General features: G+C 45.4%; 2 protein-coding genes across 4 annotated transcripts in view; one reads left to right on the top strand and one right to left on the bottom strand.

Moving 5' to 3' along the window:
* Nucleotides 1-5598, bottom strand: part of e2f4 (E2F transcription factor 4) — an 11322-nt gene extending 5724 nt beyond the window's left edge. Inside the window, exons 1-7 of one of the 2 annotated variants that reach the window (XM_015042118.1) lie at nucleotides 4956-5598; nucleotides 2617-2726; nucleotides 2031-2192; nucleotides 1038-1081; nucleotides 902-966; nucleotides 624-809; nucleotides 7-21 (exon numbers count right to left, since the gene is read on the bottom strand). In XM_015042118.1, the coding sequence (XP_014897604.1) occupies nucleotides 7-21; nucleotides 624-809; nucleotides 902-966; nucleotides 1038-1081; nucleotides 2031-2192; nucleotides 2617-2726; nucleotides 4956-5120 (747 nt within the window). In that variant the 5' untranslated portion in view covers nucleotides 5121-5598. The remainder of the gene's footprint in view (nucleotides 1-6; nucleotides 22-623; nucleotides 810-901; nucleotides 967-1037; nucleotides 1082-2030; nucleotides 2193-2616; nucleotides 2727-4955) is intronic. The other variant, XM_015042119.1, reaches the window with a different exon arrangement.
* Nucleotides 5599-6183: 585 nt separating this feature from the next.
* The window catches only part of ferry3 (FERRY endosomal RAB5 effector complex subunit 3), an 18201-nt gene continuing 12086 nt past the window's right edge, over nucleotides 6184-12298 (top strand). The window contains exons 1-9 of one of the 2 annotated variants that reach the window (XM_015042116.1): nucleotides 6184-6372; nucleotides 6500-6691; nucleotides 7381-7526; nucleotides 8458-8639; nucleotides 9201-9300; nucleotides 9376-9500; nucleotides 9709-9815; nucleotides 9900-10097; nucleotides 11227-11355. In XM_015042116.1, coding sequence (XP_014897602.1) covers nucleotides 6511-6691; nucleotides 7381-7526; nucleotides 8458-8639; nucleotides 9201-9300; nucleotides 9376-9500; nucleotides 9709-9815; nucleotides 9900-10097; nucleotides 11227-11355 — 1168 coding nt within the window. In that variant the 5' untranslated portion in view covers nucleotides 6184-6372; nucleotides 6500-6510. Of the gene's footprint in view, nucleotides 6373-6496; nucleotides 6692-7380; nucleotides 7527-8457; nucleotides 8640-9200; nucleotides 9301-9375; nucleotides 9501-9708; nucleotides 9816-9899; nucleotides 10098-11226; nucleotides 11356-12298 lie in introns of both variants that reach the window. The other variant, XM_015042117.1, reaches the window with a different exon arrangement.

Genomic DNA, 12298 nt, shown 5'->3' with positions numbered 1-12298 from the left:
GGCTGGATGCGGCTTGCAGAGCTGCAGGCGAGAGGAAATGTCATGTCATGCTGCTGCAGATGGATCAGATGTAACAGAAACATTTCCATCATTTTGTCTCTGAACCAGAAGCAGCTCGGAGTCCAACATGGCGCCACGTTTCCCCCGGCAGGATTCACCAGCAGATCCTCCACCAGGCATTTATTTTACTGGTTTATTCAATAAACCGTCACAATTATCAATACATTATTAAAATAATCATTTACAACAGCAAAGATGAACAGGAAGCTAACAGCAGCGGCCCTTAGTGGAGCATCGACTGCAGCTTCTGACCCGGAGTGGTGCGGTTGGGATGTGATGCGTTCACTGACTCATCTCTTCATGGTTTAGATCCTCCGTCTGGATTCTGCTGCAGAATTTTGCCGCATGTCGGATAAAATGCGACATTCGGCCTGCAGCCTGAGAACGATCGGATTCCCCTGGAAGCCGAACCGATCGGGTTCATTTCTGCACAGGGTGCTGGGTCGGTCTGGGAGAGAGCTGTGGTTCTGGACCCAGAGAGGGGAAGACCGACCCGGATCGGTCCACTGAGGGACCATAAAGACTTTTTCTACTTTATTTCCTGTCTAGTGTGAGGTGAGGACCTTTGGGGCCTGGGGGGTCGTCTGGGTCGCCGTCGGCGCCGGCAGGTTGTGCAGGACATCATCAGGAGGCGGGACGGGCAGAACCACTGGAGCGGCACTGGACGGGTCCTTATTGACCAGGAGAACCTCGATGGGTCCAGAGGTACTCTTCAGACGGATCTGGTACTTTCTCTGTCCATTAAGGACCTGCACACACACACACACACACACACACGGTTACCCTGGCTCATGGAGCGACCCGGACTCAACCTGACCAGGTCGTAATCATAGCTACTTACAAGTTCTGGTACAGGAACCTCCAGCTGGGTCCCGATGGGGGCCCGGATGGCTAGCAGAGTGTCCCCTGCAGGGTCAAAGATCATGAGATACAGCCAGCAGGGACAATGAACCTAAATGTTCTCCAGACAGTTTTACCTTTAAACGCTCCACAGAGGTCTTCGTGTTTCACGTAGGCCATCGTATGAGAGCGTTAAGGTCGGTCTGAGCAACAAGCAGATAATACGCCGACAGCTTTTATTGTGAAAGGCCTCCTGCTCAGAATGTTCAGATTTATTATTCATTCTAATCTGAGAAAGCAGAGAGGAATGAAGTCATCATCAGAACAGCTGGAGGCTGATGAACACAACGCTCTGCAGCAGAATCCAACAGCAGTACCACCAATCAACACAGAGGGCAGCACTGAGATACTGCAGTACCACCGATTAACACAGAGGGCAGCACTAAGACACTGCAGTACCACCAATCAACACAGAGGGCAGCACTGAGATACTGCAGTACCACCGATTAACACAGAAGGCAGCACTGAGACAGTTTTAGGGTACAGAACTAAAATTTAAACTAAAATGTAAAAACTCCGTCAGAAAAAAAGAAAAAACTCTAAATGTCGTTTTCAGACAGTTTATCAGCAAAACCAGCTGATTGGAGGTTTAGTTAAACTTAGTAGAAGCTCACATGAAGAAAATGATCAACAATAATCAAACTGACAAGGCTGTGAATTCTTATGTAAATGTGATCATTGGTTTTCTATTTTGAATAAATTAGCAAAAATCTCAAATTTTTCCCCACATTGTCATAATGGGGTATTTAATGTGTAGAATTGAATTTAATTCAGTCTGGAAATGAAACGTTGTGAAAACGTCCTGAGGTTGCTGGTTGAATTCCCCAGCAGAGAGTTTTACTTTCAGCCTGCCTGAACGTCACAGCTTTAATAAAAACACGTCAAGGAAATCCCCAACTATACAAATATTGAACTGATAATCCAGTAAAGGAAGCATCTCCATGGAGACAGCGCGATGCTAACGGCCAAAACCATTCAGGTAGTTTAACTCTGTTCTGACCCGGCAGCTCAAGAACAGAACCTGAACCTGAGGTCGGTTCCAGTGGTTCTGGTCGGGTCCAGAAGGATATGGGCTGTTGCCGGAGTCGTCGGTGACATTCTTGATGCTCTGCTGGACCCAGACCTTCTGCTGGTCCAGCTCGTTCTCCCGCAGCGCCAGATCGTCCAGCTCGGCCTTCAGCTCCATCAGCTTGTCTGCGATCTCCCTGGTGTTGCAGCCTGGTCCCACGCCCCTTAAATGCACCATCAGAGCGTGGTCATGCAGAGACACACAGAGATGTCAGCGTCAAACTTTACCATCTAATCCATTAATCTTATTAATAACGTTATATACTTCTGCTTTAACATTGTTTTCTTATTTGTCAGCGATAGTTCTGATCTAAGTTTTTATTGTTTATTACAGAATGAGTAGAAGAATAAATAATAATAATTGCATGAAATTATTGATGTGTTCACGGCACGGCTTTAATTCATTTTAATCTTGGTTTAACTTTTCCCTTGAAAAGCCATAAAAACATAAATTATGTTCCCTGCTGGCAGCCATCGACTGGTTGTTAATTGAAACATTTTATTCTTTTAAATGACTTGATGTAATATCATTGTTCAGTTCCAGGGGGCGCTGCAGATTCATTCAGAGGAGAAATGAGGGGAACTTACTTCCACTGGATGCTGTTCTTGGACTTCTTCTCGATCAGACCGATTCCCTCCAGGACGTTGGTGATGTCATAGATGCGTCGTTTCTGCCGAACGGCCAAAGTGTCTGCAGCCTGCGGAGAAAACGGGATGTAAAGGCAGCATCATGCTGGGGCTCCCACTTCCTTCCTTCACAGATGGAGACGACGAGCCTGTGCAGCTGCAGAGTTTCACATGTTTCTGTTCTGACTCGACCGGAACCAGCAGACCGACCCAATCGCTTCCTGAACCGGCACCCTGATATCAAACCAGGTCCATTTCAAACGTTATGATCCAGAGTCATGTTTCTCCTCCATCTTTCAGAAGCCAGAAGTGAAAGTTCTTTTCTGCTAATTCACAGTTTCATCATAAAGCATTCAGCAGAGGAGAAATTTCTGCTGATAGTGAGAGAACACTGCTGTGCACTGCCAGTCAGCTGGCTACATCTCTCCTTCACTTATAGGAAAAACAAACTCTGTGTTTTTAGGAAGATTTCTGGTGGTAAAAACAACAAAAAATGAAACGTCAGTCATGCTGTGAAAACTGAAGGAGCTCCACCCGTCCTTATCAAGGCAACGCAGGACGGGACAGAATAAAACAGAGACGTCTTCTGTCGTCCCACAGCTGGGACAGTCAGTGGACATTCAGGGGACAGTCAAGGGACACTCAGGGGACAGTGAGGGGACAGTCAGTGGACATTCAGGGGACAGTCAAGGGACATTCAGGGGACAGTCAAGGGACAGTCAGGGGACCAGGCCGTCTCATTTAATAAAATAATAAGTATTTAAAAACAATAATGTTTAGTTGGTGATTAATCTACATGTTTGTCTAGATCTGAGAGTGAAAATCAAACCAACAATAAATAAATATAATTTTATTCTAAATGCAGTGTTTCCAGTCCAAGGAGCCTCAGTCAAATTAGCATATTTCATTGGTATCAACTACAGGAAATATATTATTATAAAGATATTATTTTAAAAGAAAGGGAGAAAAAAGTCAAAAAGGAAGACAGAAATATCTATATGATATTTTGCAATTAATATTTAGTAAAAAATAAATAAATAAATAAAAGGCACAACCTGATAAGAAACATTGATCTAAAATATTATTAATACTTTTAGTGTCATTCTGGTGTGTAAATTTAATGAAATTATTCCATTAAAAACTGATAACGCCTGGATGTGTTATTATATTGAAAATAAAGTTTCTTTATGTTGGAAAATTCAGGTGTCACAATGCAAAGGTCAGTGGGAACGTGAATGTTCACAAGACAGCTAGAAATATGCAAATAATAGTAACAGTAATAATAGTAATAATAAGAAGAGGCTGACCAGTAAGGGCACATTTACAGCATAAGAAAGATTAGTATGTAATTATTAAAAAATAGCAACTGATTCAAAGAAATGTGCTACAGAGTGGAATAATTTGGAAAGTAAAAGTTTGCAAGACGTACATAAATATATAAACAGCAGATTATTTCCATATAGATACAGCAGCAGACTTACAGAGTCTGCTGGAAAAAGTGAAGGTCATAAATTTTAATCTATATTTAAAAACGGTTCATTCAAAATGCTTCAGCCAAAGTTATTAAAGGGTCACAGGTTGCAGAACAGCGCAACAGTAATAATCAGTTCATTTTGCCGTTGTTCCCAGTGGACAGGTCTGCATCAAAATGAGAATTTATTTAGTAAGTGAGATTTAATCATGTATAAACAAACAACTAAAACTGTATTTTTCCTGGCAGTCATAGCTTCACATCAGCCTGCAGACTGCATAGGAACAGGAAGAAGGTCTCTGACCAACAGCTAAATGTTACTTAAAGGTTAAAAAGTGAGTATTTTGTTCTTAAACCCCACAGCCTGAGAAACGGCTACCTGCTTCATCCCGCAGTCTCATCAGCACCAACCAGAGCTGTCTAACTCTCTGAGTTTCTATGCTGTTGAGTAATTAGTGAAGAATAACGACTGAAGACGTGTCCTCCAGAGACAAAGCCTTCATCCCTGAGGAAGAGGAAGATTGCTGCTACAGCTTTGGCTGAGGAGACAAAAGCTGACCCACTTTCCACACTTTGAATCTGCAGGGGGCAGAGCCTGACAAGTTACCCGGTGTTTTCAAACTTCACTCCGGGCTAACACCGCGATTCCGGCACGGAAAGCTCCGACAGCCCCGCGGAACCGCGCCGATTTTGCTCAAACGAGAGAAAAAAAATAACCGCAGCTAAAGTTGAAAGCTATGAGCTAAAGTGTATAATTCATTGAAAGCAGCCTGCAGCTAGCTGGAGCTAATGCTAAGGTTGTGACATGTGCTAGCTGACAAAGACCCACCGCCTTCAGGTCCAGGACCCCGTCCTTCGCCTCCTGCAGCAGGGTCACAAACTTGGTGGTGAGCAGGCCCAGGCTCTTCTCGTGCCGGCTCGGTGTCTGCGGCTGAAGCGAGTCCCCGGGAGTCCCCGGGTCGCCTCGGCTACAGGCCGACTCCAGCTCCATCATCGCTGGGTACTAGCTCCGCCGTTCTTCCCCGACAAAATTCAGCCAGCGAGCCCAGGAGCGGCACGCCGGACGACCGCAGTGAGACAAGCAGAACCCCCGACCGTGTAGCGGTGTTTGTTGGGTCAGTATGGCCCGGATCTCCGCAGATTACTCAGTCAAACCGAGCCGAACAAGCTGCGGACTGTAATTCAATGAGCAGTCGGTAGAGAGCCGTTGGCCACGCGAGGAATGACGGGACGGTTCAACCCGCTGGGGACCGACTGCCAATACTTCCACCGAGCTAAAAGCGTGGAGCTAAACAACCGGAAATTCAGGAAGGAATATAAAACGCTTCACTAAAAAATATGTTTTTATGACATAAAATACCCATAAAACTGAACAGTTTTGAATATTTGTTTTTTTATGAGTGAAAATAATGCATTATTCGTCCTGATAGAGTTTTAGAGTTTACCGCGAACCCTTAATCACAAACTCGAAGAAACTCCAGTTGGAACGCACAACGTATTAAAAAACACGCATGCGCATATGTGTAAAGTTATGTCAGACTGGCAGCGCTATTTATAGAATATGAAACTAGCATTTTTATGGTAACAAAAACATTTTCTTCCTTCCAGACACTAAATGTGACAATTGAAGAAATAACCCCTGAAAATACATAATACTCTCTCCCGTGAAGGAAAATGGGAGTTTTTATTATTTTATCTGAAATGTCCTCTCTTTTAATTTAAAATTACCCCTAGAAGTATATTTATGTTTCTGAATGAGCACTTAAGGAAAACATAAGAGGATAAATATTAGTCGCTGGTCTTTAAAACCAGGGGCATATCATGTCAAAACTTGTATGAATTAAGGAATTAATAGCAAAGAAAATCTGACGCATTCAGAAAAGTTTGAATACCGTGGAGTTGATGAGATAATAAAACATGTTATACTGTCAAAATTACTAGGAAGAAAGACAACAGCTGATCCAACAGTTAAATAAAATTAAAGTAAAACTAGATTTGATTTATCTGTTAAATATAACTCAAAAAGAAATAGTTGTCAGATAATATTTTATCTCAAATTAACAGTTTTATAACGGAATATAATCCTTCAGTGAAGTCCCGGTCCACACTCCGTACCAGTAGGTGGCGCTATTGTACAAATTCGCTGTAAACCGAAATAAACAACGAAGAAGTAAAAGAACAATGGTGAACCGGTCAGCTGATCTGATCCAACAGCAGAATTGACGTCGCTGTTCATTTATTCTCAGGTAAACTTCAGGAATGTTGTGATTTTGTATCTGAATCTGAACCTCAGGAGCTTCACGGAGACGCTGGCGGGCGCCGCCATGTTGCTTCAGCTGTTTCTGAACCCTGAAGCCTCTTCTCTGTCTCCAGCTCCGGACACCATGAAGACAAGCAGAAGCAAAGCGAGCGGAACCGCTGACAGGGAGTTCGTGTTCGAGTTCAAGGCCGGGAAAAACATCTGCGTGCTCAGAGTTCCGCTGCAGCTTCCGGTCCAGCTGAACATCAGGGATCTGCACGGGAGGCTCATGCTGCTGCACAAAATCCCCTGCTACATAGAAGATGGTGAGGCTGCAGCTCTGAGCTTATGAAAACGGTTCATAACGCAGTTTCAGTCGGCCCAATGTTGGAGCCGATAGCCGCGGAGGAAGCGGACTGTTTTCAGGCTGCATCCGGGTGCGCTAAGTTTATCTCTCCCTCTGCTGTCTGGCTGAGGACAGAAGTCTGAGTTTCAGTCCTTCACCTCCCAGAAAACTCTCCTAGGAGTGGCCAGACACTACAGGAAAAATATAAATATCTAGACCCACACAGTGAATAAGAATGTCTGCAGTATTATTGAACCACTACGTGAAACACATTAGAGCTGCAGCGATAAACCGTCCCGATTTATTGGCAAGCCGATCGGTGATCAGCCGATCTCATCCAGAGATCTTCTCTTCCTCAGCAGACATCAGCCTCTGTCCTCTGTTGCTTTGGGAGGTTTGGCGGTTAGCCCCGCCCTCCAGACTGTCTCCATCTCAGCCACTTTCTAGGATTATTCAGCAACACTTCAGACAAAATAACTCAGTATCGACCAAAATCAGAATCGGCAGGTCGGACATTTTAAAGATCGGAGAACGGCCAGAAAACTGCACTCAGTTTGAAAGTCTCTATTTCTGCTGATTGTGATGATTTTTCCAGTTGCAGGTAATGAAAACATGACCTTTAACCTGAAATGCTCCATCAGTGTGACTGAGCTCTGTGTGTCTGTGCAGAGCTGAAAGCCGCCCTCTCCGCCTTCATGGAGGAGCAGAGCGGCCTGGACTTCGACCGGGAGGCGGAGCTGGCCCTGCAGCGCCTCGCCTGCGGCGCCGTGGACGTCAACCAGCTGACTAGTGCGTGGGCCGCATCCTACACTCAGGTACAAACACCTGCAGCCGCTGCTGCTGCGTGAACGGCTCTGACTACTGCAGCTCTGGGGCCTCACGTTTAAAACTAAAAGCTGCTGTGTGCACGCAGGTACCGCCACCTTTCCTTTATAAATCCTAATTTGCAGGAAACAGAGCAGCCGCTGCTCCGCCTGTCGCCTCCATAAATACATTTTAATCTAAATTAGTATAAATACCCAGAAGTCTGCCGCCAGGTGAAGCAGTAACCATGGCAACGGCCTTGCTTGTACCAGTATAAGTATTTATAAGTATCTGTAAGACAAGCCAGGTTTCAGTGGATTTATGTGAGTTTTGACGCTTTGTAGTTTATTATTGTTCACAGAAAAGAAAAAGTTTGTGTAGCTGCCGCACATTTTCACGGCAGAGAAAAAGTGTGCGTATGTTTACGCAAAGTTAATTTTTATGCACGCTGATTTGTGTGTAAAATATGGCGCTGCACATTTTTTGTATGTACGCCGCTTTAGACATGAGGCCCCTGGACTTTGATTGTTCTCTGCACACTAACGTCGCAATGAACCAGCAATCAGAGCTGCTCAGACTTTCTCTGAGTTCCTCTCCTGTCTTCAGGGTCCAGTTCAAACATTCACACTGAACTTGCAGTCACACAGCTGGGTTCCGACCCGGTATCCGGCCACATTTAGAAATCCCTCTCAAACTGTTGATAATCACGTGTCTATGTGGAAAATGCCAGATTTCTTCAAAGATTAATAATGATTATTATTTTTCTGATCCAGGAGAACTTTATGTTCATGAAAAGTAAAATAGCTGATGGGAGTATTACCTCAAAAAAAGTTATTTAAATGTCTTTGAATCCTAATCTGTTAAAAATGAGTCACGGTTTTCGGATTGATGTGGTTGTGATTCCCCAACCCTCCAGCAGGGGTCACTGTTTGTGTTCCTCAGACCAGCCTGGAGCACGCTCGGCCTGAAGAGTCCAGCTGGGACGAAGACTTCGCCGACGTTTACCACGAGCTGATCCACTCGCCCGCGTCCGACACGCTGCTGAACCTGGAGCACAGCTACTTCGTCAGTGTGTCGGAGCTGATCAGCGAGCGAGACGTGGAGCTCAGCAAGCTGCAGGAGAGGTAGCGCCGTCACCGAGCAAGTCCACGGTCCACTGTTCTTTTTAATGTGACCAACAGTCACATTAAAAACTCACATCCTGCTGATTTTTCATTCAGTCATTTTTACCGTTTTTATGCAATATTACAAATGTATTAAAAGATGCAAATAATTAAATTCTTTTTAAAATAAAAAAGTCAATAGCAGCATTCCTTCAGTGAATGTTGGATCATTTGCAGCAAAGCAAACATCAACAGTTTCCTCTTCTAAACCTTTCTTTGGACACATTTTGAATCTGAATCCAACTTCATCAACTTCTCTTCTGTAAAATTCTCCAATCAATCAGCATCTGGTTATTAATGATCATCAGATTTAGTGTAAATTAATTCAACTGTTTCTTCTTAGTTTCATTATTTCCATGTTTTTGTTCCGTGATCTGAGAAATTCACCATTTTGCTGATAAAAATAAAATCTTCAAGGTTTTCCTTCCAACTGGCAGCAATTGGTTTCCTCCTGAGGCGATGCTGCCAGTCTGACTGCTCCGTCTGTCCTCCGTCTGTCCTCCGTCTGTCCTCCGTTTCCAGGCAGGCAGCAGAGATGGACAAAGTGATGCATGAGCTGGGAAACACGCTGAGCGACCATGATGTCAACGCCGTGGCTTCACAACACTTTGATGCTCAGCAGGTAAACGGCAGCAGAGACACGTCGTCCTGAGGACACGTCCACTCTGAGGAGACATCCTGCCCTCTCTCTCTCCAGGTGCTGGAGAACAGGTGGGCGAGCGAGCTGAAGCAGGTGACGGCCATCCAGAAGCAGGAGTACCAGGACTGGGTTATCAAGCTGCACCAGGATCTGCAGAAATCCAACAACAGCAGCCAAATCAAGTGAGTCTGTCGACACCAGCGTTTGGTTCCGCTTCGCCGTCGGGTTGCTCTCTGGTGAAATAAGCTGAGGCCTGCAGCAGGACAGGACGAAATGTGAGAGAACGTTTCTCCTCCATCTGGATCCTGATCCTGCTGTAAAACCCGGCTGGTTCTGAGCAGATGGGCGAGCGACGGTGAAGCTGGATTTGCTCTGATTGGTGTTTTGCAGCGAGGAGATCAAGGTGCAGCCGGGCCGGCTGGCGGAGGCTGCAGACGGCGGCTGCAGGCCGTTTGAGGAGCAGCCGCTGCTGGAGGAGAGCTTCACCATCCACCTAGGTGCCTCTGCTCCTCCTGCAGCCTGATGGTGACCCTGCAGGTGGAAAGCATGGCGGCACCTCAAGCTGTTCTCTATTCACGCAGGAGCGCAGCTCAAGACGATGCACAACCTGCGGCTGGTCCGCACCGACGTGTTGGACTTCTGCAAACACCGGCGCCACAGCAGCAGCGGCGCCAAGCTGCGGCGCCTGCAGACGGCGCTATCACTCTACTCATCCTCGCTCTGCGGCTTGGTGCTGCTGGTGGACAACCGGGTCAACTCCTACAGCGGCATCAAGAGAGGTCAGCCATCTTACCTACGTTACTGTGTAACACTGGGCAAAAGTCTTAAATCAGCCTCTGCTCTCATCATCTCACCTCCTGCCATGATTTCTCCCACAAGCTGAACATCTTGTACTTTTTAGAACCTGTTGGATCATTTTACAGGAAGGTTTTTATTAATTAGTGAAACTAGAAATCATGCAGCGATTTAAAAAGTGAAGGAATGAAGTGGCATTGATTCAGCTGAAAGAATTCATGTGAAATGAAATATTTAGAGACTTTGTTACATGATTTGTTCTCATTTCTTTAACCGAATCATTTAAACCAGTGGTGCCCAAAGTGGGTCCTGGAGGCCCGGCATCCTGCAGGTTTTATTCTCTCCCTGGTGGTAACGACCTGTTCAGCTTGTCAATGTTCTTCTTAGGCCTCTAATGAGCCATCATTTGATCCAGGTGTGTTAAGCGAGGGAGAGAACGGAAACATGCAGGATGCCGGGCCTCCAGGACCCACTTTGGACACCCCTGGTTTAAAGTATGACCTGGAGAGGGCTAACAAATAGAAAGAAGCTAAATGTGGTTTAATTCATTTCTTCTTTTTGTAAAGATTAACGCTGTTCCTGCAAAACAAATGCCCAGCAGGGGGCTCCCGTCCTGCAGCTCTTGGTCTGGTTTCTGAAGGAAACTGAAACCGCCGTCACCAAGATCCTGGTCTATAAAACAAACTGGATGGGAGGACCTGCGGTCCTTATGTGACCTCTGACCTCCGACCCAGACGTGCTCTGGTTCTGGAGACAGAGGAAGCCGGTGATGCAGACGGTGGAGAATCTACCATCAGACTGTTTCACACCTGCCAGACGGCTAGACCCACTGCAAGCAGCATTCATCTGCTGCTGCAACACACCTGCTGCAGCAGCAGTGATGCATCCAGAAGCTGCAGGGCGGTGGAGACTGACTGCCAGCTTGATGGTCAGCAGCTGCTGATTAAACTTTTTGTTTCTCTGCCTTGTTTTGATAATAAACTGAAGTTGATGAATGAAAGCAGCTGATGAGCTCCATAGCTGCTCTTCCTGCTGCTGCAGCTCTGGTTCGGCTGCATGCGACGCAGCAGCGGCTCACAGTTGAGTTCAGGCTTTTTCTCTGCTGACTTCCAGACTTTGCCACAGTGGCGAAGGAATGCACCGACTTCCACTTCCTGAGCCTGGAGCAGCAGCTGGAGGAGGTGCAGCAGGCGGTGCTGTATGCACGGGTGCAGTGCTGCAGCAAGCAGAAGCAGCCGGCAGGTTAGTCTCCCTGATCACACAGCGGCGCTCTGGTGAAGTACACCACCAACTCTGCTTAGTTTAAACCAGTGGTCCCCAAACTACGGCCCGCCGGTCGGATCCGGCTCGCCTCTACATTTGGTCACCAGAGAGCATTCAGATTTTTTTTCATATACATATAAGTCGCTACTTTATTCCTAAGCTTTGAACCATGCGTCTTATAGCCCAGTGCGGCTTATATGTGGATTTTTCTTAAACCACCAGGGGGCTCTTTAGCAGGAAGTGAATCACTGGAAGTCAAAATTGGAAATAAAAGAAGAAAGCGCCCATTAAAACAAATTAGATTTTAATAGGAAATTGAATTTTGAGAATGTTGTTGATCAGTTAAATAGCATTGAGGGGAAAAAGAAGATTTTCCGTTTTTTAAATAATACTGGGATCATTATGAGAATTTGAGGTATAGATATTAGGATCCAGTAGATGGCAGTAGTGCAACAATAATTGATGCAAGCTGCCTTTGAAATCTAAAGAAGAAGAAAGCGCCCATTTTCATTTAGCACATGCTACTAGCAGACACGAAGGATCAGCACTTTTTCTGTTACAGTTACTGTTCGGAAACTACCGTAATCAGTTCAGTTAAATCTAAACTTGGTAACTTTTTCTTTTTCAACCGTAATAAATGATATTCAGTTGACCTGTAATGACTCAGATGGTGGCTGTCCGCCCCTCTGCTGCATCGCTGTGGAAAACCTGGAGATATCTGCGGCTTATAGTCTGGAAAGTACGGTTTTTATTTCATTGATAGTGTTATTATTTATTTCCTGACTTTTGTTTTGTGAAGAACCCAGAGAGGGTTATTTGATTGTGCTTTCTGGAAAACAATACATTTTTACATTTAGGCACTCCTGCAATCGTCACACTTTTTCTGTTACAAACTAACTCCGGCCCCCCACCAGAGAAAGGA

This window comes from Poecilia latipinna, unplaced genomic scaffold, assembly GCF_001443285.1.
Source record: "Poecilia latipinna isolate Pla-1442-1.1 unplaced genomic scaffold, P_latipinna-1.0 Scaffold577, whole genome shotgun sequence".
NCBI lineage: Eukaryota > Metazoa > Chordata > Actinopteri > Cyprinodontiformes > Poeciliidae > Poecilia > Poecilia latipinna.
The sequence above is the reverse complement of the archived record's forward strand: the minus strand, read 5'-3'. Positions and strand labels throughout refer to the sequence as shown.